This window comes from Porites lutea, chromosome 6 (genome assembly GCF_958299795.1).
Source record: "Porites lutea chromosome 6, jaPorLute2.1, whole genome shotgun sequence".
NCBI classification, from domain to species: domain Eukaryota; kingdom Metazoa; phylum Cnidaria; class Anthozoa; order Scleractinia; family Poritidae; genus Porites; species Porites lutea.
This window is the reverse complement of record NC_133206.1, coordinates 35420936-35448807: the sequence shown is the minus strand read 5'-3', so window position 1 is coordinate 35448807 and position 27872 is coordinate 35420936. Positions and strand designations below refer to the sequence as shown.

Below are 27872 nucleotides of genomic sequence, written 5' to 3'. Positions count from 1 at the left end.
CGAAATATGTTATTATAATATTTATTAATATTTCGGCTGGACACTACCAGCCTTTGAATTTCAGGTAAAAATTGTTTGATCACAGGTATTAATATATATATTAAAACTAAAAAACACATCACCCATTATCAAAGGTCAAGTTATTTAAGTCATAGAACTGACTGAAACCTTAAAACCTGGAGAAGATCGACCACTTTACATTTAAGTAAAGTTGAAAAGGAGTAGCTCTACTTTTTTAGTTTATGCTAATGCGTCTCAATAACATTATTTTAGAAACCTGCAATTTGGAAGAATTTTGCTTTGCCTATAACAGGTTAGGAACTCGTAATATAAGAAAAAACAAAATCAGTCCTTAATAGGGATAGAATTTGATTAAAAAAGTATCTTCTTTGTTTTTTAAAAAATAAATAAATTCAGGGAGCTTGAAGTATTATAAATTTTGAAAATAAACGATCTTTTCCTCTGCACGATGTCCTTTAGCGGACTCATTTCAGCAGTAATTTCAGTATGACTGACCAGTAGGAAGTACCATTCCCACATTGCAATTTGCACAAGTAAATGAAGAAGCAACTTTTTCCGCCGTACTTTGCAAGTAACTCCCCGCATATGTTGATTATGAAATACCAAAATATAAACTCTGTAGGCACAAAAAGGTGTATTTTAGATGGCATTTTCGTCCAAAAATTTGAACTATGCCTATTTCATAACTCCAGTTATTCACATAATCAACAAAAAACTATCTGCCTCTCTTTAGAGATCGTCAAGTTCGCGAATGAAAATAAACACCGCGCGCGGGGAATGTTGATAAGGGTATTGAAAGAAACCAATTTTTGAAGTCTACGACATCAGTTAAAACCAAGGCCATACTTAATACTTGGAAATAGTCTCGCGGCTTGTTTCAGTCAGAGGATTCCTCCAGTTTTAATCTTCAAGTTGCAGTTAACTGGCGATAAGCTTATCTTAAGTTAAAACGAACATGATCCGAGAGTACAGCCAGTGTTCGAATAGCCTACACCGAACTATGTACTATTCAGTCCCGGGTCTCCTCTCTAATCAGGCTCTGCGCATGCCTCAACGAACTCGCGGGTTGATGATAAGTCTGTCACTCGGCCGGGGGCGGAGTGCAGTTAGGAATCTCTAACTCGGAGGTATCTTCTTGGATGGGGGAGACAGACCTGCGTCCATCTGCGGATAAAGAAAAAACACTGATGTAACGACTCAACCGCACTTTTCAGTTTTTAATTTACCTTGCAAATATTGTGGCCGGAAGCCGTTTTTGAGATTTCCTACAAATTTTGAGCACGTTTGCCAGACTATCAAAGCCCCGCTTTCCTGCAACGGAGACTCAAAGCTTTTCCAGGAATAAAACCATGTTGATTCGGAGATAGGATTTCAGCTAAGGGCAACAAATAAGCGGAAAATGGATTATCCGCAAAAACTTTTTAAAATTAGTTTTACTCTGAGTGAGTTGAGCACATGTTAAAAAATTTGCTTAGTTTTTGCAGGCACATTTTGTCATCAATTTAGGTAAAGACAAATTTTATAATGCTACGCCGGGAAAAGGGCCCTGAGTAATATATTTCGGTTTGACTACTCTCAGCTGTACTCACAATTCACTCAAAAGAAAGACAAAACAATGTAAAACTTTGACCACTTGGTCGCGGATTTACAAGGTATTGTCGCTTAACAGTGGGTAACAATTACAGTCGACTCTCTCTTAACGGACATCTCTATAAGACAGACACCTCGGTAAAACGGACACCTAGAGTTGGTCCCTGCCTTTCTTTACTCCCTTTATTTTACTCTCCATAAGACGGACACCTCGGTAAAGAAGACACCCAAAGTTGGTCCCTGCCCTTCTTTACACCCTTTATTTGTCTCTCTATCAGACAGACACCTCTGTAAAACGGACACCTAGAGTTGGTCCCTGCCTTTCTTTACTCGCTTTATTTTACTCTCTATAAGACGGACACCTTGGTAAAACGGACACCTAGAGTTGGTCCCTGCCCTTCTTTACTCCCTTTATTTGTCTCTCTATCAGACAGACACTTCTATAAAACAGACACCTAGAGCTGGTCCCTGCCTTTCTTTACTCCCTTTATTTGTCTCTCTATCAGACGGACACCTCGGTAAAACGGACACCTAGAGTTGGTCCCTGCATTTCTTTACTCCCTTTATTTGACAACCTCAGTATAACATGAACACCTCTCTAAGACGGACACTTGGTGTCGGTCCCAAAAGTGTCCGTCCTCGAGAGAGTTGACTGTAAATACGATACTAAGGAGAGATAGCTTAACTTTGACTGAGGCTTTAGTAAATTAGGAGCTTGGTCACAACTGTAAATGAGTAAGGTGATTACATACCTCCTCGCGACAACAAAGTGTTCAATGCCTCTGGGCAGTTTGCCTCACGCAGAGCTCCACGGAGTTCTATGGTTCTCGCCTCCTCTGGGCCCTTCTCTGTTTGCCATTCTATTAACCCCTGATAGCACTTTTCAGCGACGCTACAGTTTTTATAATCCTCGTCCAAGTTTTTTATAGCTGTTTCTTTCATCCCCAGATGTCGCAAAACGTTCTTCCAGTCAGCTCCGATGTCCTTAGAAATACTAAGGCAAATTTCTTGTGTCACTGGTTCGTCTATTATGAAAGAAATAGAAATTAATCAAAGTTCTTGCTAATCAGTCTGCTAGTAAATCCGCACAACCCTAAAGTCTGTAAATATGTTTTCAATATTGACAGGGCTCTGAATTGCAAAAGATAGCAACAGGAGGAAAGGTCGCCTTTCGTTAGGAAAGAGAACCGAATTTGACTTTCAAAAGAAGGAAAATTGAAATTAAAGTCAATGTTAAGTCAAATTTACTCTGTACAGTTCATCGGCTGGTCAAAAAAGTGCAAATGAATAGCAAAGAATAAAAGCCATAAACGCACGAAATCACAGGTTATTGAATTGGCCAGGAACGCACTCCAAACAGCCAATAAGCTTGCAGGATTTCACATAACGCACAAAATGAATAGGCAGGGACGCCCAGGTAGCTATTAACAACTCAGTTATTTTGATTTTGTTTTTACTGTTTTTCGTTTTGAAAGTATGATTGAAAATGAGAATAAACACACCTTGGAAGGGTTCAGGGAACTGAAGTTCACTTTCGTTGTTTAATTGTGGTGGTTCTCTCAAGTTCTCTGCTGCACTTGCTGAGCTGTTATTGCCGCTGCCTGTGCCCTCGACGTGATATCCATTGAAGGTCTACAGAGTAAATTTTAATACCAATATTAACAAAAGAAAGGAAAGAGAAAATTGTATTTTTAAAGGCACAATGACCCCCTTTTGTGTCCAAACAAAAACAAAAAACGCGTTACAGATTATGAGTCTCGCTGCTTACGCAAAAGAGACTAAAAAGAAAAATGTCTTTGTGTGAGAGGTTTAATAGAACTACAAAGTAGTGATCGCGTCAAACAGAAAAAACATCGTTAAATATGGCATAAACTTTGGGTAAGAAGATAGAGTTCGTCAAACATCAGATAACTGCACTTAGATGAAAAAAACAAGTTACTGATAAGCTCAAAGGTAAGCTCATCTGTCGTAACTCGCCTTGTAGTGCCAGTTCGCTGTCTGCTATGAAAATAAATGACTCGTTTGATACTGATGTGTAACACTTTAAAAAACAGCGTTGAGCATTCACTACATAGGTAATATATCTGTCTCGTCGGCTGATTGTCACACACATCATCTACCACAAGATGCACCGCTCAAACAAAACTATTTCCACCAGAAAGTATTTTCATGGGCTAGGGTTTTTCTACAAGAGATTGCAAGGAATCATTCTTGGAAAGCAAGATGCGCTGCGCGCATGCGTGTATGCGTGCAAGCGCACATGTGATTGCCGTTAAGGAAGTTGGGAAGTACCTTTAGCCTCTCCCTCCAACAAGAAAATAATGTGTCTTTTACCTGCTGTCTGGTCAGAGAAATCCCTGGGTTTACGTAAATAAAGTGTTCCGGTTGGTCTTCTTGCTGGAAATATAAACTGCACGAAAAATCATTTACACCTTCCAGGCTCGCTCCAGTGGTATTCACTGCAAAACTACACGATTCATACGTGCGGTATCCATTCTTGTAAGCCATATCGTAGAGGTAAGTCTGAATGACAAAGGATACAAAACATTCACGTAGTTTTATAATCATTACAATTTGTTCTTGTTGTGCAGTGTAGCGGGTTACGCTATTCTGCAACCAAACCCCCTCTGAGCATTTGCAAAGCTTAAACCAGAACACTGATTTCTAATGTAGTTAACGGCAAGCTTGGCTTCTAGGTCAGAAGATGCAGGAAACAGTACAAGAGTCAACCAATACTCGGTTGTGATGCACAGAGCTAGTGTGTCTGGTGAGGCAAAAGTGAAATGCTTTTTGGGACTAACTACCTTGGACAGGAGTCATAAACTGCGGATTTGCCCTTTTCTTATATATTATTAAGATTCAAATATGCATGAGCCGGGTTGTTCAATCAATAGAGTTACGGTTATTCAGCGTTGGTGCCAAAAGTGAATTCAAATCCAAAAGCTTGCGAAGCAAGTTTGTTTTCCTGTGAAGCCAGTGTGGCCGAGTGGTCAGTGCGTCGAACTTGCAATCCGGCGGTCCCGGGTTCGAGTCCAACTCTGGCCACTTGCTGGATTTGTTGTCGTTAGCCCCGAGTTCGAATCCTCGGCCACGCTTGTAAATACCTGCCTTCAGTTGCGTCTTTTAATCCTGTTTTGTTCTATTTGGATTATATGATCAGAATTATTTGAGTGGAATGACTATAAACTAGCTGGATAAGCTACAAGCACATCCCACTATAAACAAACTTTAAATCTTTTACTAATCTTTTACCTACAATGTTGGTTTTGGTTACAGATGCTCTGAATTGACTAATTAGAATTTCAACCAGTGAAAACGGCTTTGTATGCCGGCTTTACCTGTCTAGCGTCAGTCTGATCCAGTTCCCAGCCATTCTTAGCAAGTTCTTCTGGTCTAAGCCAGACGGTGATGTCATTGGCATCATTGTACATCTTGAAAGGTTTTTCAATTGATGGCTTTGAATCAGGAAACTTCTCTCTCTCTTTTCTCTCCATTCTCTGTATTCAAAGTAAACGAGCATCGAAACTGAAAACTTGTATACTGGATATGTTATCTTTAAATAAGGGAAGTAATTTCTTCCCCTTTCTGCATCATTTGCAGGCAGCTTGAAGTGTCATAAGGGAAGTGTTTCGCAGTTTCTGTCGTCCGATGCACCAATCAATTTAGAGATTACAAGAATTGATGTTTAAAAATTTTGTTGTACAAGCTGGATGCTCATTATTGCGATACCAAAATCTAAGATTCAACAATCTTGAATCGTGGTCTATTTCGTTTTTATACAACAGTAATTGTGACTGTTTGACAAAAACTGCCCTGTGAAAAGCAGAGCTTGGACACAATGGAATAAATACCGGAAACGGTTTACCATTTGCGCGGTTAACCCGCAAATTTTAGGGCATATTTCGTCCTAGATTCTGGAAAAAATGGACGTAGGGGCCGCATTTGGAGTCTGGGTTGGAAGGAGGGGGGAGGAGGAGAAGCGCGAAAGGGAAAAGGGAAGTCACTCTTCCTTCTCTCCCCAGTCCCCTCCCCTTTTCCTTTCCTTCTCCCCAACCCTTTTCGACCTCTGTTATACGCAGGCAAGGATTAGCTGGCGCCTTCTGTAAATACAGAAAAACAGGTTATACTACGTCGGTAGCTCGAAATAGTCATCTGACCAACAAACCTGAGGCCACTATGAGCTCTCTCCAACAGTGCTCCGTTTTACGGGTATTTAAAGCTACCTAATGCTACACGGAAGGAAAAAAAGTTGAAAGAAGGATTTGAAGTCACTGAGGTCACACCTGGCAATCAAACTCGGGACCTCCCTTACGGAAGGCTGCGCTCTAACCAACTGCGCTAATCCTACCTCCTTGGAGTCCGTTCCGTTCCGTTCCGTACGTTTTTGGTACAGTCCATCTCGATTTAAGTGGAATTTAGTGGTTTTTCCCTGTATATGATAAACACTTCTTACTATCACTCCAGATCATACCTTTCTAGAATCTTCGTTGTCGCTGTAGATATAAAAACGGAGGTGCAGCAAGTTTCGCCCTGGATTTGGTTTGCTCACAAAAACTGTCGCTCTTTTCCTCTTAGGGCCGCCGCAACAGAAGACGCTCCAGAATGAAAACGTCTTGGTTTTAATATGAATCGTATCCTTTTTAACTGTAAACCAAGCCTTGGAATGACAGGTTTTCTCTCTTTCTGAGGGTACTCTCTCCCACTTCATTGGACCTTTTAAAAAATTAAACATGGCGAAAAAAGAATCATGACTAAACCGCACATTTAAAAAACTTTCATACATGCGTTCCTAACTAAACGGGCGAGGTCAATGAAAAGATATTAAAATCAAATCAAATCAACAGCGGTAAACAAAAATTCGTACTCTGGAAACGTTTCTTTTCCTTTCCACTGACAGAAGCCTTTACAAGTGTAAATAACCAGCTCATGCTCGGTTTTCAAACGCCTACAAGTCTTTCTCTCCACCGACGCCGCGGCGTTAAGTTAAAGAAAAAAGACCAAAATTGTTAGTTCTGGTATTTTCGTGTTCAGCGTGGAGAGGAGTTCAATTCCCCGGGATTTGTTTTTATACACAAAATTGGCCGCCGTTTCATTGTTTTGTACAGAAATATTTGCGGCCATGAGAGGATCTATTCTGAAGGAAAAACGCACCTTTTTCAGAGAACTGTCGACATCTGAAGACACTAACCCACGACTTTTTGACCTCGTCTATGTACAAGCAGTGTGGTAGAATAATTTCTACTGGCTTTAACAAGTCTATGTCGTCGGGGCCACACTTAATCACGGGAGAAATGAGCGACCACTGGGGCGTTACCGGGATATCACGCAACAGCAAAGTATCATCGTAGACCACACCAAAATAGAATTGCTGGGAAACACCATTAGGAACTGCCCCGCTTTCCACGTTGATAGTCACGTTGGAGTCTTCAGCTGTTAACTTTCCGCCGGAACTGTCAAATGTAGCTTCAGCTCGTGTGAGGTATTGGGGATAGGATCTAGGGAATGAAATCTTAAGTTGAAATTGCACTCAACTTCTTCAAGTTCATTTATTCACACTTATTCAATTACAATACAACAACAATAACAAACAAAAGAAGTAAAAACAGAGCTAACTATACATTGAATTAAACATTACAAAGGAAAAAGTGTGTATAGCAGCCAAAGGAGCCAAGCTTTCGAGTTGGCTAATACCACAGAGCGACAACGTGGCTGGGGGACTGGACTGAGGAACGCCCTGGCAGAAACAACAACAACAACAACAAGAATAGCGTTCGTTTTAAGTCGTGAGGCGACATCAGTAGACAAAAACGGCATTTCATGGTACACCTTAAACGATAACTTCGTTTGTTGTACAGTATTAAATGCCAGTGATCCATAGGAAGGAAAGGGTATACTCAGGTTAGCTGTTGGGCATTTAAATCGAGGCTTTTAGGCTCCACATATGTAAAATTAATTAACATTCGTAAAGCAGATTGGCCCTCTTACTGCCTCTTTAAACCCCCACCCCCACCCCCACTCTCCTCTCTCCAACCCAATTCCCTTGCTCTCCTACTTGAAGAAAACTGGGCAGAACCTACTCTTGAAACGACTAACTACTTGATCAATCCGATCCGGCACCCGGATTTCACACCACGAGAATATTATATACATGCTAACATTTTCATAAGGTAAGTTTGCATAGTACCCTGAGCTATCGTCCAGTCCTCTTATTGCTGGAGACACGTCGAAAGCTGTACGATAAACATCCACTTCCAGATCATGTGTGAGTAGGGTTGGCTCGAAGGATAGTTCACCTTCACTAAAATCTTTTACACGTACAGTCGTTGAACGTCTGCTGTCATTCTGTGAAGACATTAAACCAATTGAATTTCAATCATTACAGTGTAAACACGTCTAGTCTGTCGAGCCAGCCGGTTGGAGGAAGGACAGAAAGGTAGGGAGTAGGGAGACGTTTTCAAGACTTTCTAGTATTCCCAATATTCCGCCTCTGCTCTCAAAATCAAAGATGGTGACTACAAACTGAAAAAGCAATACGAAGCGAAGGCTATTTTCTAGTGAGTATTTGTCTTATGCAAAATCGTCTAACTGGTTTAGAATGGAAACTGAACTTTCTTGAAGAAAAATGAACGATTTTAAATACACCAAAGAAAATGAAAACCGACTCGAAAAGTTGGTTTCAGTTGGCAAGAAAAACGCGATAAATACTGAGGCGATATTTTTCAACAGAAGTTTCAACTCAAGTCGCAAACTGATCAGGAATTTTACTTGAAAGAGATCTTATTGAAGCACTTAAACTTTTTTTCACCTGTTTTATAGTTCGTTTGGATTTGTGTTCCTGTAAATCTCAGATCAAACAGACTGACCGAAATGTAAACTTTGTTTTTGCTAATTCCATCTCTCTTTCCAACGTTTTCGGATAACCCGATTTTTCGTACGACTGTCACGAAAGACCCTCTTGACGAAGATTGACGACAAAGATCGTCGATGCAAGGGCCTTTTCGCCGCTAGCACAAGTGTATCTTGTATTGTCGCTCTGTCAACCTACAGTGACCCGTAGCATGCCCAAACAACAATCACACAGTATAACAGTCATATAAACCTACAGTTTCTGTTTTGGACACTGCATGTTTAATTAACTAAATTAACTTCAATTAAGATGAAACCTCTGCCTGGTCTGTATGTGCTTCTGCGACGCTTGATAAGGAGGCACTATGGCAACAGTTAGATGATCCGGGACAACAAGGACGCCTTTGTCTGAAGAGGGGTCCTATGGGACACATAAAAACGTCTTAAGAAGCCGCCAAACCTTTTTTGATAAAGCTTTAAGGTAATCTGGAGTATTGGGCGGATCCCTTTGGTTCCGATCGACTTGTATTTGAGTATTAAATTCAACTCAATTGATCTACTTTTAGGCACTGAAGATTTCTGCTGAGGTGATGTTTCCTTACAGTCCATAACAGAAAGGAAACAAAGGCATAAACTTCCTCTCAAATTCATCTAAAACAAACGAGGTGGTCCATCTTGTGAAAACTGATTTAATAATTTTAGTTTTGAACTAAAGATAGCCTTAATAGGTCATACGACAATAATTAGTGACTTGAAAATGGTTTAGCTAGTAAGTTTGCTGCAAAGTCATCATGTGTTTATCCCGATTTCAGGTGTTCCATATTCTGAACGCCGGGGGCAAACTATCACGTGTAAAAAAAACGGAAGGTATTTTACCTTTACCAAGTTTATGTCGTGTGAATCCTAGGAAGACCAAGAAGCCGATAACCAAAATCCCTACTGCACCAACGGCCAAATACGAAGGTAATCTGTTCTTAGAACCTCCTTCTTCCTGACTTTCTGGGAGAGGTCTCTTCGAATTCACGTTCGCTAACGAGGTAAGGAAAGAACTAATAATCAGGTTGCTATAAGTCAAGAAAAGGAATTGGGTTCCGTAAACAAGACAGGTGGTATGAGTCCCAGGGTCCGCTCACGGTGCCCTCTCGAAGTTTAACAGTGGTGTACAGACAGGCTGACAAATCCCGAATCTGTTTGAGACAATAATTAAAATGGCACTTTCGCCATTCTTCTTACGAGTCAAATCCCGTTGTGCTTCGCTGAAGACAAAATCTCCACTACTTTGTTAGACTCAAAAGTCAGGCGAAAACACTTGAAAACGTCGTCATGACTTTCCATACCTACCTAAAACCCCTGTGAAACTCATATCTAACATAATATCTTACTTGTGATTAAAGATAAATAAGCAGCTGACTGCCACTTCTCCGTTAAGGCTGAACGAGAGAGTGACCCTTTTCGGCAGGAAATGCGTCAAAGTGTATCAGCAAATCCTATGATTTGCTATTTACCAAACATTAGCAGCAATGTAACATTAATGTTGGCGCGGTAATCACTCTGTACAAGTAGGGGAAGGGGGGGGGGGGCGGGGGGAGGGTTACAAAATACATGTAGACATACTATAATCAGGAGATAATGTCGTGGAAACTTTAGGTACTCCTCGGATATCTGGCACACTAAACATTGTCCCAGTATCGACGTCTTTAAAGGACATGCTTGATAACTGAAACTTTGGAAATGTTGATGCTTTTCTTGCACCGTTATGCTCGGCATTTCGACCCGTATCCATTGGAACTTTCGGCTGCTCATGTTGCATTTGTATGACACGTGCGTACTTCAAGTCGGATTCGCCGCTATTTGTAGATGGGCTGGTACTGGGCGAATACTTTGTCACCTGCACATCAGGGAATGGTTCGATTAATGTCTCTTTGGAGTGTACGTCTTTTGTGGAGCCTTTGACAAACGAAGTAATAGTAATCACGTGATGGGATATGAAGGACACTATAGATGGCGTAGGACCGTTTGAGGACGTTGATCGAAGCGCGTGTATTCCTGGCGAAGGTTTCACATGATGAGTGGGTTGGCCACTACCACTGAACCAAGGTTTTTTAATCTGAACTTTAACAAGAGAAGCATCTTTAGCTTGTTGATCTTTATTCCATATTTTGCGTCCCTCAGAGTGAGAAATATCTGCTAAAGGACGAAGTTAGTCAGTGTTGATCTTCCCAGAAAGGATTTCATTTGAGTCAATTGGCCTTAAAAAGGTTACTTTGTTATTTTGAGAGTCTCATTTTCAAGGTTGTGCTCTACTAGGCCCAGGGGCTGCTGGCGCCTAACTTTTTTTCCAGGTCGACTATGAAACTCTTATTTTCCTCCTACGAATCATATATTGGGCACCCTTGATTTCACATGTTCAGAGCACTGGGCATCTTCAAAATTTGCTTCGAGCAGAGCCTTGATTTTGCTAGTTCTGTTTTAACGGGAGAAACTAACGAAGCATGCCTACTGAATTTTGTACCTGGTGTCCTTTGAAGTCCACTGTTTTTGCATTTTCTGCCAGAATCAAGAGTATTGCACTTCTTGCAAACAGTGTCTTTCTTTCCTTCACAGGACTTCTCTACTTCAGATCCAGGAGGGCAATGTCTGCATTTCCTACATACCACATTTGAAGTTGGGGTACACGGGCGTATTTCATACTCGTCATCACGACAGCGAGAGCAAGGTCTGCATGCCTTCCTACGAGACGCGTGAGAGGAGAATGTACCTTCCTTGCATTGTATGCAGCGGATGGTCACATTTTGAGGACAAAAGGATGAATGTCCCGGAGGACATTTTTGGCCGGGACAAATGGTTTGAGGCGAGTGATGTGCTTCAGTTTTACTCAGCGACTAAAATATAAAACAAAACGGTTAAAAATAATAACAGATAACAAGTTTACTATAATCTTTGCACTAATCACAGGGCTTAATCGATTTTAAATTATACAATAACTGAGCGAATCCTCGCGCGCGGGTTGGTCGAGAGCTATTGTCTTATAGATGGAGAATGTCGCGATAAAAATTGTTTAAAAGGGAGAAGCGGAAATGACGTATAACACAAAAACTAGAAAGTAAAAATACTAAGGAGATGTAATCCATCTCCTTAGGGACGGACCATTAGAAAACTTTTGGGCGGGGGGGGGGCGGGCGAAGTACAAAAAAAATATTCGCGCAAGGGAAAATTAAATGAAACAAAATTCATGCACGCCAATTAACCCTAAAAAGTATTCATGCCATGCCCTAAAAAATAATCATACAAGGAATGTGATAACGAAAAAATGTTCCTGCGGCTCGAAAATTGCCCACCCCCACCATAACTTTTCTAATGGTCCGTCCCTTAGTATTTTTACTTTCCAGTTTTTGTGTTATACGTCATTTCCGCTTCTCCCTTTTACACAATTTTCGCGTTAATTTAAGTCGCGTTAATTTTGTTGAGCGTTAATTTCCGCGACGTTAATTAAGTGCAGCGTTAATTTCCGCGCTCTTAATTTCCAGTATTTAAACCCCAATTTTGGAACCTGTCCAGACATTCTAGACACCTAAAAAACATTAACTACAAGCTTTCTTTATTTCCATTTACCCTTTATTTCATCTTTGACAAAAGCTAAGACGGGGGTTTACAATATTTCGAGTTCATCTTCAGCGTTGTCGCTGTCAGAAGTGATGTCATCTCAGTTTTGTTCAGCTATGGATTTTTTTGCATCCAGTGTTGAAATAAATTTGTCCAACTGTGTCTCAATCGCGTTAATTTCCTTTATTATGAAATTCTACCTCATCTTTCGCGTTAATTTTCTTTATTCGAAAGTCGTTTTCCATTAAATTCGCGTTAATTTAAGTCGCGTTAATTTCCTATAACAGTACAATAATTGGTCACGGCGGTTTAGGCAATGAGGTTCAAGGGTCATTGCCTTATCTATCAAATGCGACTCCCTGGCCTTACGAACTGAATCCTACGAATATTGTTATCAAAACCAATACACGTTGTTTTAAATCAGCTTTGCAGTAGTCTTTGGACTTCTAGTTCTTGGTTAGAAGACGAAACCATGTTTTGGCACACTCAAAACTTTTCGCGAAGAAAATTTCGCCTTGGAAACGTCCTGGAAAGTCAAAAAAAAATTTTTTTCGCTACTCGGCCGCCATCCTTCTTATTTTACAAACTTGTTTCCAGCACTCTTTGACCATTTTGTTGTTTTTTACTCATGTATGTTAGACTGTCACGGCAAAAAAAGGCAAAACACCAACCCCCACCTGGACGGGAAATTTTTTGTTGACCTCGTTGGATTGGGAATTCTACGCGACGATACTGCTACAGAGATGCTACTCCTACTAATGTTTTTTGTAAGGACATGAAAGGAACTAGTGAAGTCTCGTACGCATACATACATGGTGCATTTCCAAATGGTATTACAAAAATTTGACTTCTTTCATTGGTCTAGTTTGTGTAAGGATTTTGGATCTTTATTTAGCTTATTGAATTACATGGGTTCGCCGCAAAGCAAAACAAAGCTGTTGTGCGTAGAATAAAAGTTTTAAAAAGCGTAAAACAAAACCACAAACAAAACAAGTCAGTTTCTTTTCTAAACTTTTTCTCTTTAAATATTTAGGGCAATTGCGTTAACATTATTGGGGGGCATGTGCCCCCCCCCCCCCCCCCCCGCACCCCCAGCTCCGCGGTCCAGACTAGACAGCAACTGGTAAAAACATTCCCAAACAAAACACAATAACAACAACGGGAAGTATCTGTTGTTCACACAGGACAAAGGTCATTTACCGGTTTACTGTTTCGATTTCTTGATCTTGAATATGTTGCTATGACATACTTTGTCAAAATTATTGTATTTTATCACCTGTTTTATTACACTCCCAGAAAATTAGATTACTTAAAATTAATTACTCCACATGCTGCAATTTTCTATCAATTGTCTCTTTATATTGCAGTATATTAGCTTTACTAATGAACTGAACTATGTATCAACGTGAAATCATGTCAACTTCTTAAATACAGATATTGCGCTAAATAGTTCGAGTAGCTTCCAAGCGATCGCACCCAAGTTCAATTTTAGTTTTATCTGATTTCTTTAGGAAGAGCAGTTTGATTAAGCTAGGGTACAATTTTCTGGGAAAAGCCAGAAATGAAAACAGCTTAGGCAATTGAAGACTCGGGGGGATTTAATGTCCTCATTGCAAGTGAAACTCATTTGCGGCATTTTCAAATAATTTGCCCCACCAACAGAACTAACGTGATTTTAAGTGTAGGCTGAGACCAAGTCGGCAAGAGATATGGTATGGAATATAACGCACGCTTTTCGCTTATTTGTCAAGATTGCTGCTTCTTAAATCACTTACGTGAGTTGCCGCACGCGTTGCTTGCTGTTGAACAAATATTCAATAACACAGCCACTATCGACAGATAACAAGAAGGTGATGGAAGGTACTTACGTTTACTGAGTGAAATCCTATCACACTGCACAGAAATACAACTTGATACACCATTCCAACAGTCATACAGGACGACGAGAAAAGTAGCGTGCTAGCTTCAGTAGGTTTCAGTGACACTGAAATTAAATGCTAGCGTGCAAACCGCACCTTTAGATACCTCTAAAAAATCTGGGGTTTTTCCCGGGTGATTGGGTAATTTAAATCCCATTAACATCTAAGAGCCAGACATTACCCTATTCCTGAGAGGTGATGTAGGGGGTAAGATAGGGGGTATAAAACTAGCGGATTAGCGAAGATGTTTACTTATTAGAAACCCCGGAAAGAAAAAAAGAAAGAAAAGAGGAAATAAAAAACTAAACGATGTAAGATTTAACGTTTGAAAACTTTTTGGGTCTTTTAAACAGCAAAGGTATAACATAGTAGGTTCGGGGTAGTTGACATACATATCATATTTAGTTGTCAAGAGGAGGAAGCAAGCTGTAACTTGTTTAAGTATATGTTCAATCACATTGAGCAGAAACATCACGCCAAAAACGGAGCGAAATAGATTCTTAAAAATATTTAATAATATTTCGGCTGGCCACTACCAGCCTTTGATTTTCAGGTAAAAATTGTTTAATCACAGGTATTAATAAATAAATTGTAACCAAACAACGTATCACCCATCAGTATCCAAGGTCACGTTACATAAGTCATAGAACTGACTGAAACCTTAAAACCTGGAGAAGATCAACCTGTTTTCACTTAAGTAAAGTTGAAAAGTCTCAGTAACATTATTTTGGAAACCTGCAATTTGGAAGAATTTTGCTTTGCCTTTAGTAGGTTAAGAGCTCGTCATATCAGAAAAAACAAAATCAACCCTTTATAGGGATAAGCGGTGTTTACATTTTATGAAAATAATAAGTAATTTTCTAAGAACGTTTTTGAAAAACTGAGTTCCGTATGTGTATTTACAAATTCGGTGGAAAAACCGGCTATTGGTATTTTTAAGTTGTCAAGAATTTGATCAAAAAAGTATCTCCTTTTTTTTAAAAAAAATAAATGAAGGGAGCTTGAAATACTTTTAATGTTGAAAATAAACTGTCTTTTACTCTTCATGGTGTCCATTAGCGGACTCATTTCTTATAACTGTCCCGTAGGAAGTACTCCATTTCCACTTCGCAATTTGCACAAGTAAATGAAGAAGCAACTACTTCCGCCGTACTTTATAAGTAACGCCCCGCATATGTGGATTATTAAATACAAAAATATACACTTGTTCAGGTCTGCAAGCACAAAATCGTATTTTAGATGGCATTTTCGTCAAAACATTTGAACCATGCCTATTTTAAAACTCCAAGTTTCACATAGTCTTTAAAAAAACTATCTGCCTCTCTTTAAGCCTGGTTTTCACTAGCGCATAAGCGTAAGCATAAGGACATACGCACGCGCAGAATGGCATGTTTGACTCAAATCTCAATACCAGCTCTCCTCAACCCGATCATAAACAAATGGCAGACACTTCGTTCGCCATATTACTTTTGATATGTTCGCACGAGGTCTGGGTCAAAGTGGCGTATGATTGGGCCACGGCCTTGTACTTAAGCTTATGCTTATGTTGACCCCATTTTCACTAGTCAAAGGGGAATGTTGATAAGGGTATTGAAATTGAGTCTAGGACACCCAGGCCATACTTAATTTTTGGAAATAGTCTCGCGGCTTGTTTCAGTTAGAGGATTCCTCCAGTTTTACTCTTCAAGTTGCAGTTAACAAGCGATAAGCTTATCTTAAGTTAAAAGGAAGATGATCCGAGAGTACAGCCAGTGTTCGAAGAGCCTACACCGATCTATGTACTTCTCAGTCCCGGGTCTCCTCTCTAATCAGGCTCTGCGCATGCCTCAAAGAACTCGCGGGTTGATGATAAGCCTGTCACTCGGCCGGCGGTGGAGTGCAGTTGCGAGTCTCTGACTCGGAGGTGACAGACCTGCCTCCGTCTGAGGATAAAGAAAAAAACTGATGTAATGACTCAACAGCACTTTTCAGTTCTTATTTACCTTTCAAATATTGTGGTCGGACGCCGTTTTTGAGAATTCCTACAAATTTAGAGCTCGTTTGCTAGACTTTCAAAGCTCTGCTTTCTTGCAATGGGGACTCATAAAGTTTTTTCAGGCATAAAACCATCATGATCCGGAGATAAGATTTCAGTTCTGGACACCAAATAAGCGGAAAATGGTTCACTCGCGAAAACTTAATTAGTTTTACTCTGAGTGACTTTAGCACATGTTAAAAAATTTTCTTTTGAATTTTTTTTGCGGGCACATTTTGTCATCAATTTAGGTAAAGACAAATTTTATAATACTATTGGAAAAGGGGGTACTTAGATATACTTTGGTTTGAGTACTCTCAATTTACTTAAAAGAAAGACAAAACAATGTCAAACTTTGACCGCTTGGTCCCGGATTGCGAGGTTTTGTCGTATAACAGTAAGTAACAATTACAATCGACTCTCTCTTAACGGACATTTCTATAAGATGGACGCTTGGTCCCGGATTGCGAGGTTTTGTCGCATAACAGTAAGTAACAATTACAATCGACTCTCTCTTAACGGACATTTCTATAAGATGGACACCTCTGTAAAACGGACACCTTAGGTAGGTCCCTGCATTTCTTTACTCCCTTTATTTGAAAATCTCAGTATAACATGGACACCTCTCTAAGACGGACACTTGGTGTCGGTCCCAAAAGCGTCCGCCTTCGAGAGAGTTGACTGTAAATACAGTACTTGAGAGAGATATCTTAACTTTGGCTGAGGCCTTAGTAAATTAGGAACCTGATCACAAGTGGAAATGAGTAAGGTGATCACATACCTCCTCGCGACAACAAAGTGTTCAATGCCTCTCGGCAATTCGCCTCACGCAGAGCTCCACAGAGTTGTTTGGTTCTGGCCTCCTCTGGGCCCTTTTCTTTTTTCCATTCTATTAACGCCTGATAGCACTTTTCAGCGACTTTATAGTTCTTATAATCCTCGTCCAAGTTTTTTATAGCTGTGTCTTTCATCCCCAGATGTCGCAAAACGATTTTCCAGTCAGCTCCGATGTCCTTATAAATACTAAGGCAAATTTCTTCTGTCACTGGTTCGTCTATTATCAAAGGAATAGAAATTAATTAGAGTTCTTGTTAATCCATCTGCTGGTAAATCCGTACAACCCTAAGTCTGTAACGTTTTCAATATTGACAGTGCTCTGAATGGCAAAAGACAGCAACAGGGTGAAAGATTAAAATACGCCTTACGTTAGGAAAAAGAAAATAACCGAATTTGACTTTCAAAAAAAGTAAAAATTCAAATAAAAGTTAATGTTAAGTTAGATTTACTGAGTACAATTTATCAGTTGGTCAGGAAAGGGAAATGAATAGCAGAGAATGAAAGCCATAAACGCATGAAATCACACGTTATTGACCACGAACGCACTCTAAACAGCCAATAAGCTTGCAGGATTTCACATAACGTACAAAATAAATAGGCAGGGACGCCCAGGTAGCTACTAACAACTCGGCTCTTTTGATTTTGTTTTTACTATTTTTTGTTTTGAAAGTGTGATTGCAGATGAAAATAAACACACCTTGGAAGGATTCAGGGAACTGAAGTTCTCTTTCGTTGTTTAGTTGTGGCGGCTCACTCAAGTTCTCTGCTGCACTTGCTGAGTTATTATTTCTGCTGCCTGGGCCCTCTACGTGATATCCGTTGAAGGTCTACAGATGAAATTTCCAAACCAATATTAACAAAAGAAAGGAAAGAGAAACTTGTGTTTTGAAAGGCGGTGAATATTGCCAATGTATCAAACTACGGCATAAAATTATACGTTGAATTTTGGTGGTGATTTTTTTGACCTCCAAATCTACCTATAATAAATTATTCTCTTAGCTTTCAAATGGTCAGTTTCAAACTTAGTGCTACATGAAAAAATATTAACAAGAACGCTCTTACAGCGTCAGTCAGTCTTGCTTGCTTGGAGATTAGATCGAGAAATGAGGAGGCGATTTATTCTACACGAAACAGGATTTACTCGTTAAAGGATTATTATTTCCTACTTTATCGACGTCAATAGATTTTATTTGTTTCTGAATTGATTTAGTACGCGTTTTAGCGACGACCAGAAATACGTCTGCGGTACGTTTCGGGCGGATCACTATAAAGACTTGACAGAAACTGGAAACCGCGCTAGAAAAGTTTCTGGCACAAAGGGTAACGTGTTGAAGATTATGTTGCAGAAAAATGTCTTTGTGTGAGAGGTTTAATAGAGTTGCAAAGTAGTGATCGCGTCAAACAGAAAAAACATCGTTAAATATGGCATAAACTTTGGGTAAGAAGATAGAGTTCGTCAAACATCAGATAACTGCACTTAGATGAAAAAACAAGTTACTGATAAGCTCAAAGGTAAGCTCATCTGTCGTAACCTGCCTTGTAGTGCCAGTTCGCTGTCTGCCATGAAAATAAATGACTCGTTTGATACTGATGTGTAAAACTTAAAAAAACAGCGTTGAGCATTCACTACATAGGTAATATATCTGTCTCGTCGGCTGATTGCCTCACACATCATCTACCACAAGACGCACCGCTCAAACAAGACTATTTCCACCAGAAAGTATTTTCATGGGCTAGGGTTTTTCTACAAGAGACGTCATGGAATCATTCCTGGAAAGCAAGATGCGCTGCGCGCGTGCGCACACGCGACTGCCGTTGGGAAGTTGGGAAGGATTATACTATACTCATTTTTCCTTGGGCAAATCTGTCCAAGTAGGGAAATGTGCAATGAGGTTAACCCTATATGTGAAGCACCAACCCGTGAAACAAGACCAGACCACTACACCGGGAACTCCGTGCTTTACTCTTTACGACAAGTGCATGGGTTCTTTAACGTCCCCTGCTGACTATATAACACTGAAGATGCAGGAGATGGGGCCTACGATTTATCATCCTTATCCGAGAAGACTAGAACATCTTACCATTTGCAGATGTCATTGCAAAGGCAGCATGTTCTCCTTAGTTACTTTAAGACCCTGAGTGTTGGTCCGGTCTGGGGCTCGAACCCCGAGACCTCCCGCACAACAGTTGGGCGCTCTACCAACTGAGCTAACCGGTTAGCTCAGTTAACCCTCAGTTTCTCCCTCCAACAAGGAAATAATGTGTCATTTACCTGCTGCGGGGTCAGAGAAATCCCTGGGTTTACGTAAATAAAGTGTTCCTGGTGCTCTTCTTGCTGGAAATATAAACTGCAAGAAAAATCATTTACACCTTCCAGGCTCGCTCTAGTGGGATTCACTGCATAATTACACGATTCATATGTGCGGTATCCATTCTTGTAAGCCATATCATACGAGTAAGTCTGCATGAAGAAGGACACAAAACATACACGTTGTTTTATAATTATTACAATTTGTTCCTGTTGTGCGCGCAGCGTAGCGGGTTACGCTATTCTGCAACCAAAACCCCTCGGAGCATAAGCGAATTTTATACTAGAACACTGATTAGTAATGCAAGTTAACGGCAAGTTTGGCTTCTAGGTCAAAAGATGCAAGAAACAGTACAAGAGGCAACCAACACTCGGTTGTGATGCACAGCGCTAGTGTGTCTAGTGAGGCAAAAGTGAAATGCTTTTTGGGACTAACTACCTTGGACAGGAGTCATAAACTGGGGTGGTTAAATCTCCTTGACAATCGCGGATTTACCCTTTTCTTATATATTGTCAGGATTTGTAGGTGGCCATTTCTGTACAATTGTGACATGTTTCAAATACGCATGATCCGGGTTGTTCAAATCCAAAAGCTTGCAAAGCAAGTTTGTTTTCTTGTAGAGGCAGCGTGGCCGAGTGGTCAACGCAACTGCGGACTTGCAATCCGGCAGTCCCGGGTTCGAGTCCCACTCTGGTCACTTGCTGGATTTGTTGTCGCTAGCCCCGAGTTCAAATCCTCGGCCATGCTTGTAAATACCTACTGTCAGTTGCGTTATTTAATCCTGTTATGTTCTATTTGGATTATTTGATCAGAATTATTTGAGTGGAGTGACCGCAAACTAGCTGAAAAAGCTACGAGCACATCCCACTATAAACAAACTTTAAATCTTTTAGTAATCTTTTACCTACAATGTTGGTTTTGGTTACAAATGCTATGAACTGACTAATTAGAATTTCAACCAGTGAAAACTGCTTAGTATGCCGGTTTTACCTGTGTAGCTTCAGTCTGATCCAGTTCCCAGCCATTCTTAGCAAGTTCTTCTGGTCTAAGCCAGACGGTGATGTCATTGGCATCATTGTACATCTTGAAAGGTTTTTCAATTGATGCCTTTGAATCAGGAAACTTCTCCTTCTCTTTTCTCTCCATTCTCTGTATTCAAAGTAAACGAACATTGAAACTGAAAACTTGCATACTGGATATGTTATCTTTAAATAAGGAAAGTAATTTCTTCCCCTTTCTGCATCATTTGCAGGCAGCTTGAAGTGTCATAAGGGAAGTGTTTCGCAGTTTCTGTCGTCCGATGAACCAATCAACTTAGAGATTACAAGAATTTGCTCTACAAGCTGGATGCTTATTATGGCAATACCAAAATGCAAGATTCAACAATCTTGAATTGTGGTCTATTTCGTTTTATACAACAATAATTGTGACTGTTTGACAAAAACTGCCCGGTCAAAAGCAGAGCCTGGACACAATGAAATAAATACCGGTGACGGTTTACCATTTGCGCGGTTAACCCGCAAATTTTGGGGCATATTTCGTCCTAGATTCTGGAAAAAATGGACTTAGGGGCCGCATTTTAATAACTATTTTAATTTTGATTTTTTTTCGCCTTAATTGGAGAGTTAGTCCTATTTGTCAAACTGGGACTAGCTTATCATAGGAGGTGGGGGGTGGGGGGGGGGGGGGGTAGGGGATTGAGGAGGAGAAGCGCGAAAGGGAAAGGGAAGTCACTCTTCCTTCTCTCCCCAATCCCCTCCCCTTTTCCCTTCCTTGTCCCCAACCCTTTTCGACTTCTGCTATACGCAGGCGAGGATTAGCTGGCGTCTCTTGCAAAAACAGAAAAACAGGTTATACTACGTCGGTAGCTCGAAATAGTCATCTGACCAACAAACCTTAGGCCGACCATGAGCTCTCTCCAACAGTGCTCCGTTTTACGGGTATTTAAAGCTACTTAATACTACACGGAAGGAAAGAAGTCGAAAGAAGGATTTGAGGTCACTGAGGTCACACCTGGGAATCAAACTCGGGACCTCCCGTACAGAAGGCTGCGCACTAACCAACTGCGCTAATCCTACCCCCTTGCAGTCCGTTCCGTTCCATACGTTTTTGGTACAGTCCATCTCGATTTAAGTGGAATTTAGCGCTGTTATTGGGGGTCCTCACACTATCCAGGCTGGTTTTTCTCTGTATATGATAAACACTTCTTACTATCACTCCCAATCATACCTTTCTTGAATCTTCGTTGTCGCTGTAGATGTAAAACCGGAGGTGCAGCAAGTTTCGTCGTGGATTTGGTTTGCTCACAAAAACCGTTGCTCTTTTCCTCTTAGGGCCACCGCAGCAGAAGACGCTCCAGAATGAAAACGTCTTGGTTTTAATATGAACCGTATCCTTTTTAACTGTAAACCAAGCTTTCGAATGACAGGTTTTCTCTCTTTCTGAGGGTACTCTCTCCCACTTCATTGGACCTTTTAAAAAATTAAACATGGCGAAAAAAGAATCATGACTAAACCGCACATTTAAAAAGCTTTCATACATGCGCTCCTAACTAAACAGGCGAGGTCAATGAAAATATATTAAAATAAAATAAAATCAATAGCGGTAAACACAAGATTGTACTCTAGAAACGTTTCTCTTCATTTCAACTGACGGAAGCCTTTGCAAGTGTAAATCACCAGCTCATGTAAAAATGTTGATGATGTCAAAGAATTTTTTAAATTCCTACAATTCTCCCTCTCCACCGACACCGCGGCGTTAAGTTAAAGTAAAAATACCAAAAAGGTTAGTTCTGATATTTTGGTGTCCAGCGTGGAGCACTGTTGTTTTTTAGGAGATCGTTTTCACTCACATAGTCAGCAGCTATGTCAATTTCTTGGAACAAAAGAAAGTTTTTACGTAAGAAAAGAATTCAATTCTAACAGGATTTGATTTTGTTCACAAACTTGGCCGCCGTTTCGTTGTTTTGTACGTCATGTCAAAACGATATACTGAAGGAAAAAACGCACCTTTTTCAGAGAACTGCCGACATCTGTAGACACTAACCCACGACTTTTTGACCTCGTCCATGTACAAGCAGTGTGGTAGAATGATCTCTACTGGCTTTAACAAGTCTATGTCGTCTGGGCCACACTGAATCACGGGAGAGATGAGCGACCTTTGGGACGTTTCCGGGATATCACGCAACAGCAAAGTATCATCGTAGACCACACCAAAATAAAATTGCTGGGAAACACCATTAGAAACTGTCCCGCTTTCCACGTTGATAGTCACGTTAGAGTCTTCAGCTGTTAACTTTCCGCCGGAACTGTCAAATGTAGCTTCAGCTCGTGTGAGGTACTGGGGATAGGATCTAGGGAGTGAAATCTTAAGTTAGAATTACAGTCCACTTGTAAGAGACAACGTGGCTGGGGGACGGGACTGAGGAACGCCCTGGGAGAGAAACAACAACAACAACAACAACAAGAATAGCGTTCGTTTGAAGTCGTGATTCGACAACAGTAGACAAAAACGGCATTTTATGGTACACCTAAAACGATAACGTCGTTTGTTGCACCCATTAAACGCCATTGACCCATAGGAAGGAAAAGATATACTCGGGTTAGCTGTTGGGCATTTAAATTGAGGTTTTGAGGCTACACATGGGTAAAATTAATTAACATTCGTAAAGCAGATTGGCCCTCTTACTGCCTCTTTCAACCCCCATCCCCACCCCCACCCTCCCCCCTCTAACCCAATCCCCTTGCTCTCCTACTTATAGAAAACTGGGCATAACCTACTCTTGAAACGACTGACTACTTGATTAATCCGGTCCCGCACCCCGATTTCACACAACGAGAATATTACATGCTAACATTTTTATAAGGTAAGTTTGCATAGTACCCTGAGCTGTCGTCCTGTCCTCTTATTGTGGGAAACACGTCGAAAAGTGAACGATGATCATTTACTTCCACAACATGTGTGATTAGGGTTGAATCGCAGGATAATTCACCTTCACTAAAATCTTTTATAGGCACAATAGCAGGAGGCCTGCAGTCACCCTAGGAAGAAATTTGAAAACAATTGAATTCAATCATTGCACAGTAAACACACATAGTCTGCAGCGCCAGCCAGTTGGAGGAAGGGAAGAGAGAGACAGGTAATTTAAGCCCCTCTTCTTAGTGGCAGTTTTAAGGGCTTTCTACTATTATAAATATTCCACCTATGCTCTCAAAATCATAGATGGTGACTACAAACTAAACGGGAAGTACTACGATCCAAGCGAACACTCGTATTGATAATATCGTTTATCTGGTTTGAGATAGATATTGAACTTTTTTTTAAGAAAAATGAACGAATTAACACACAACGAAGAAAATAAAAACCCGACTCATGTTGTCAGCTGGTACGAAAAATACGATAGGACTATATTTTTTAACAGAAGCTTCGACTTTAGTCTTAAAAACTAGAAATTTTAGTTGAAAGAGATCTCAGTAAAGCACTTTTTTTAACTTCTTCTTTTTCACCTGTTTTATGGTTCGCAGGACTGTCACATAAGACCCTTTTGACAAGGCTGGACGATAAAAAATCCTCGATGCAAGGACCTATTCGCCTCTAATACGAGCATAGCTTGTACTGTCGCTTTGTCAACCTACAAACTGACCAAGCAGAATAACAGCCATATAAATCTACAGTTTCTAGTTTAGACCCTGCATACTTAAATAACTAAATCAAATTAAGAGAAAACCGCTACCTGCTCTGCATGTGCTTCTGCGACGCTTGATAAGGAGTCACTATGGCAACAGTTGGATGATCCGGGACAACGAGGACACCTTTTGATTCCGGACTTGCAGCTGAATAAAGGTCCTGTGGGACGACACAAGGAAACGTTTTAGATAAAGTTAAAGTTAAGGGAATCTGCAGGTCCTTTTGGTTCTTCTCCCGTTTTTTTCTTTTTTTTTTGGCGGGGTAGGGGGGGGGGGGGTGGGGGGGTGGGTGGGGGTTGGGCGGCTATAAGAATCGACCTATTTGAGGATAAATATATCAAGTTCAACTCAATTTAAGCTTGTCTTAGTACTCCCATTTCCAGAGTAACAAGGAAACTGAGGATTTCTGTGGAGGTGATGAATCCTTCCAGTCCATAACATAAGAAAACTAGGTATTTGCTTCCTCTCAAATTCGTCAAAAGCAAACGAGCTGGTCCATTTTTTTTGAGACTGACTAAATAATCTGACTTTCGAGTTTTTTTGTTTTTGTGACTTGACGTTTAGTTAGCCAATAAGTCATCATGTATTTATCCCGGTTTCAGGCATTCTACATTCTGAACGCCGGGAACAAGCTATTATGTGTTTTGAAAAAGATAATTTTAGACCAACTCTCCTTTTTATTTAGGTAATTAAAAAAGGCCACTGCTTAAATCTCTTACGTTCCCATGGAAAGGACCTGTAGAACGTTTTACATCAAGTTCAAATGTCGTTTACTGAAGCTTTGATACCTTTACGAAGTTTATGTCGTGTGAATCCTACGAAGAACAATATGCCGATAACTAAAGTCGCTACTGCACCAAGGACCAAGTACAAGTGGAGGCTCCCCTTAGAATCTCCTTCTTCCTGATTTTCTGGAACAGGCATCTTCATGTTCGCTAGGAAGGTAAGGAAAAAAACAATTATCATGTTGCTATACGTTGAGGAAAGGAATTGGGCTCCGTAAACAAGACACGTGGTATGAGTCCCAGTCGGCCCAGTGTATAATGTTTACCAATAATGGTGTACAGACAGACTGATAAATCCCGAACCTGTCTGAGACAACAAATGCCACTTTCTTCTTTTTACTTACGAGTCAAATCCCGTTGTGCTTCATTGCAGGCAAAATCTCCACTACTTTGTTAGACTCAAAAGTCAGGCAAAAACCCTTGAAAACGTTGTCATGTCTTTCCAAGCCTACCCTCAGTAAAACTCCTGAAACTCATATACTACATAATATCTTATTTGCGATTTAAAAAGGTAAATAAGCAGTCTAGTAATCGCCACTTCCCCGTTAAGGCTGAATGAGAGAGTAACCCTTTTCCGCAGGATATGGGTCAAAATGTATCAGCATATCCTATAATTCGGTATTTACCAAACCATTAGCAGCAATGTAACATTAACGTTGGCGGCACGGTAATCACTCCGTACAAGTAAGGGAAGGGGGGGGGGGGGGGAGTATAAAATACATGTAGACATACTATGTACAGAAGATAATGTCGAGGACACTTCAGGTACTCCTCGGATATCTGGCACACTAAACATTGTCCCAGTACCGACGTCTTTAAAGGCCATGCTTGATAACTGAAACGTTGGAAATGGGGATGCTTTTCTTGTACCGTTCTGCTCGGCATTTCGACGCGTATGTGCACGCCTTGGAACTTTCAGCTGGTCATGTTGTATGTGTATGACACGTGCGTACTTTAAGTCAGATCCTCCGCTATTTGTAGATGGGCCGGTACTGGGTGAATACTTTGTCGCCTGCACATCAGGGAATGGTTCGATTAATGTCTCTTTGAAGGGTACGTCCTTTGTGGAGCCTTTGACAAACGAAGTAATACTGATCACGTGACGGGATGTGAAGGATACTATAGATGGCGTAGGACCGTTTGAGGACGTTGATTGAAGCGTTTGTATTTTTGGCGAAGGTTTCACATGGTGCGTGGGTTGGCTACTACTACTGAACCAAGATTTTTCAATCTGAACTTTTACGAGAGAAGCATCTTTAGCGTGTTGATCTTTATTCCCTATTTTGCGTCCCTCAGAGTGAGAAATATCTGCAAAAGGACAAAAGGACATGCACAAAGTTACTCAGTGTTGATCTTCCCAGAAAAGATTTAATTTGGGTCAATTGGCCTTAGAAAGGGTACTTACTTAATTTGGGGGTCTCATTTTCAAGGTTGTGCTCTACAAGGACCCAGGGGCTGCTGGCGCCTAACTTTTGCTCCTGGTTGACTGGAAACTCTTATTTTCCTCCTACAAATCATATATTAGGCACCCTTGATTTCACATGTTCAGAGCACCGGGCATCTTCAAAATTTGCTTAGAGTGCAGCCTTGATTTTTCTAGTTCTGCTTCAACGGCAGCCTGAACTAACAAAACATGCCTACTGAATTTAGTACCTGGTGTCCTTTGAAGTCCTCTGTTTTTGCATTTTCTGTCAGAATTAAGAGTATTGCACTTCTTGCAAACAGTGTCTTTCTTTCCTTCACAGGACTTCTCTACTTCAAATCCAGGGGGGCACTGTCTACATTTCCTGCATACCACATTTGAAGTTGGGGAACACGGGCGTATTTCATACTCGTCATCACGACAGCGAGAGCAAGGCCTGCATGCCTTCATACGAGACGCGTGAGAGGAGAATGTACCTTCCTTGCATTGTATGCAGCGGCTGGTTGTATTTTGAGGACAAAAGGATGAATGTCCCGGAGGACATTTTTGGCCGGGACAAATGGTTTGAGGCGAGTGATGTGCTTCAGTTTTATTCAGCGACTAAAATGTAAAACAAAAAGGTTAAAATAATAACAGATAAAAAGTTCACTGTCAATTTTACACCAATAACAGTGCTTAATAGATTAAAAGCAAGAACTATATCGACCACATGCTACAACTCAAGAAATACTATTTTTAGTCAACTTTTACTTGAGCTTCGTACCTAGTCTATTCAGATTACTGTAGAATCCCGGACAAACCTAGCACAGTCAGGTAACCAAGCCTTCAATGCAATAACCTAACCTCCAAAAAACGTGATCTGATATGGTTGTCAGGAGTAACAAGCACCTCGCCTCAAAACCAGAACAATAGATTTGTGTAGAGAGCAATTGTTAAAAACATTCCCAAACAAGACACAATATTGGGAACGGGAAATTTCTTTGGTTCAATGAATGACACACGGGACAAAGGTCATTTGTTTTAATGTTTCGATTTCTTGAAAATGTCGTTATGAAATATTATCGTACTTTGTTAAGGAAAATTGTATTTTATCACCTGTTTTATTACACTCCTAAAAAAACAGTGTCAAAAATTGATTACCCTACATGCCTTAACTGTTTTTATCGACTCTAATAAGCACTGTACTTTATAACGCAGTAAATTAGCTTTACTAATGAGCTGAACTATGTATAAATTAAACGTGAAACCATGTCAACTTCCTAAATACACATATTGCGCAAAATAGTTCGAGTAGCTACTAAGCGATCGCACTCAAGTTTCATACCAGTTTTATCTGATTCCTTTAGGAGTAAAGGTTTTATTAAGCTAGTGTGCCAAAAGTAGGAGAACTTAGGTAATTGAAAACTTGGGAGAATTTTAATGTCCTGATTACGAGTGAAACTCATTTGCGGCATTGTTAATAACTCGCCTCACCAACAGAACTAACATGATTTTAACTGTAGGCTGAGACTATGTTGGCAAGAGATATGGTATGGAATATAACGCACGCTTATCCTTTTTTTTTCAAGATTGCTGCCTCTTAAATCACTTACGTGTATTGCTGCACGCGTTGCTTGCTGTTGAACAAATATTCAATAACACGGCCACTATCGACAGATAACAAGAAAGTGATGGGAGCTACTTACGTATACTGAGTGAAATCCTATCACACTGCATAGAAATACAACTTGATACACCATTTTAGCAGTCATTCAGGACGTTGAGAAAAGTAGCGCGCTAGCTCTCCCCCGACCCTCTGAAGCGCCCTCAAGAGTGAGTAAAATCTTTCACCTGTTCTTAT

The 27872-nt window shown here is 40.5% G+C and overlaps 1 protein-coding gene across 1 annotated transcript; it reads right to left on the bottom strand.

The window, feature by feature from the left end:
* Nucleotides 1-5: 5 nt before the first annotated feature.
* Nucleotides 6-27872, bottom strand: LOC140942228 (uncharacterized). Its single transcript, XM_073391192.1, has 23 exons — nt 27718-27872; nt 26263-26632; nt 25342-25917; nt 24613-24759; nt 23872-23984; nt 23022-23179; nt 22148-22491; nt 21369-21610; nt 20130-20288; nt 19103-19291; nt 17528-17657; nt 16775-17047; nt 10072-10641; nt 9334-9486; nt 8775-8878; nt 7796-7953; nt 6763-7106; nt 6083-6324; nt 4950-5108; nt 3946-4134; nt 3114-3243; nt 2364-2636; nt 6-1185 (listed from the first exon to the last, which is right to left on the bottom strand). Exons 1-23 carry the CDS (start codon nt 27781-27783, stop codon nt 1103-1105), a joined length of 5172 nt encoding a protein of 1723 aa, XP_073247293.1. The 5' UTR covers nt 27784-27872; the 3' UTR covers nt 6-1102.

Coding starts and splice junctions, on each gene's coding strand:
- LOC140942228 (XM_073391192.1), bottom strand. CDS start 27,783: ATGACTGCTAAAATGGTGTATCAAGTTGTATTTCTATGCAGTGTGATA. Junction 22,492..23,021: donor GGACAGGACGACAGCTCAGG/GTACTATGCAAA, acceptor TTCACTCCCTAG/ATCCTATCCCCAGTACCTCA. Junction 17,658..19,102: donor TTTCTCTGACCCCGCAGCAG/GTAAATGACACA, acceptor TTTCATCTGTAG/ACCTTCAACGGATATCACGT.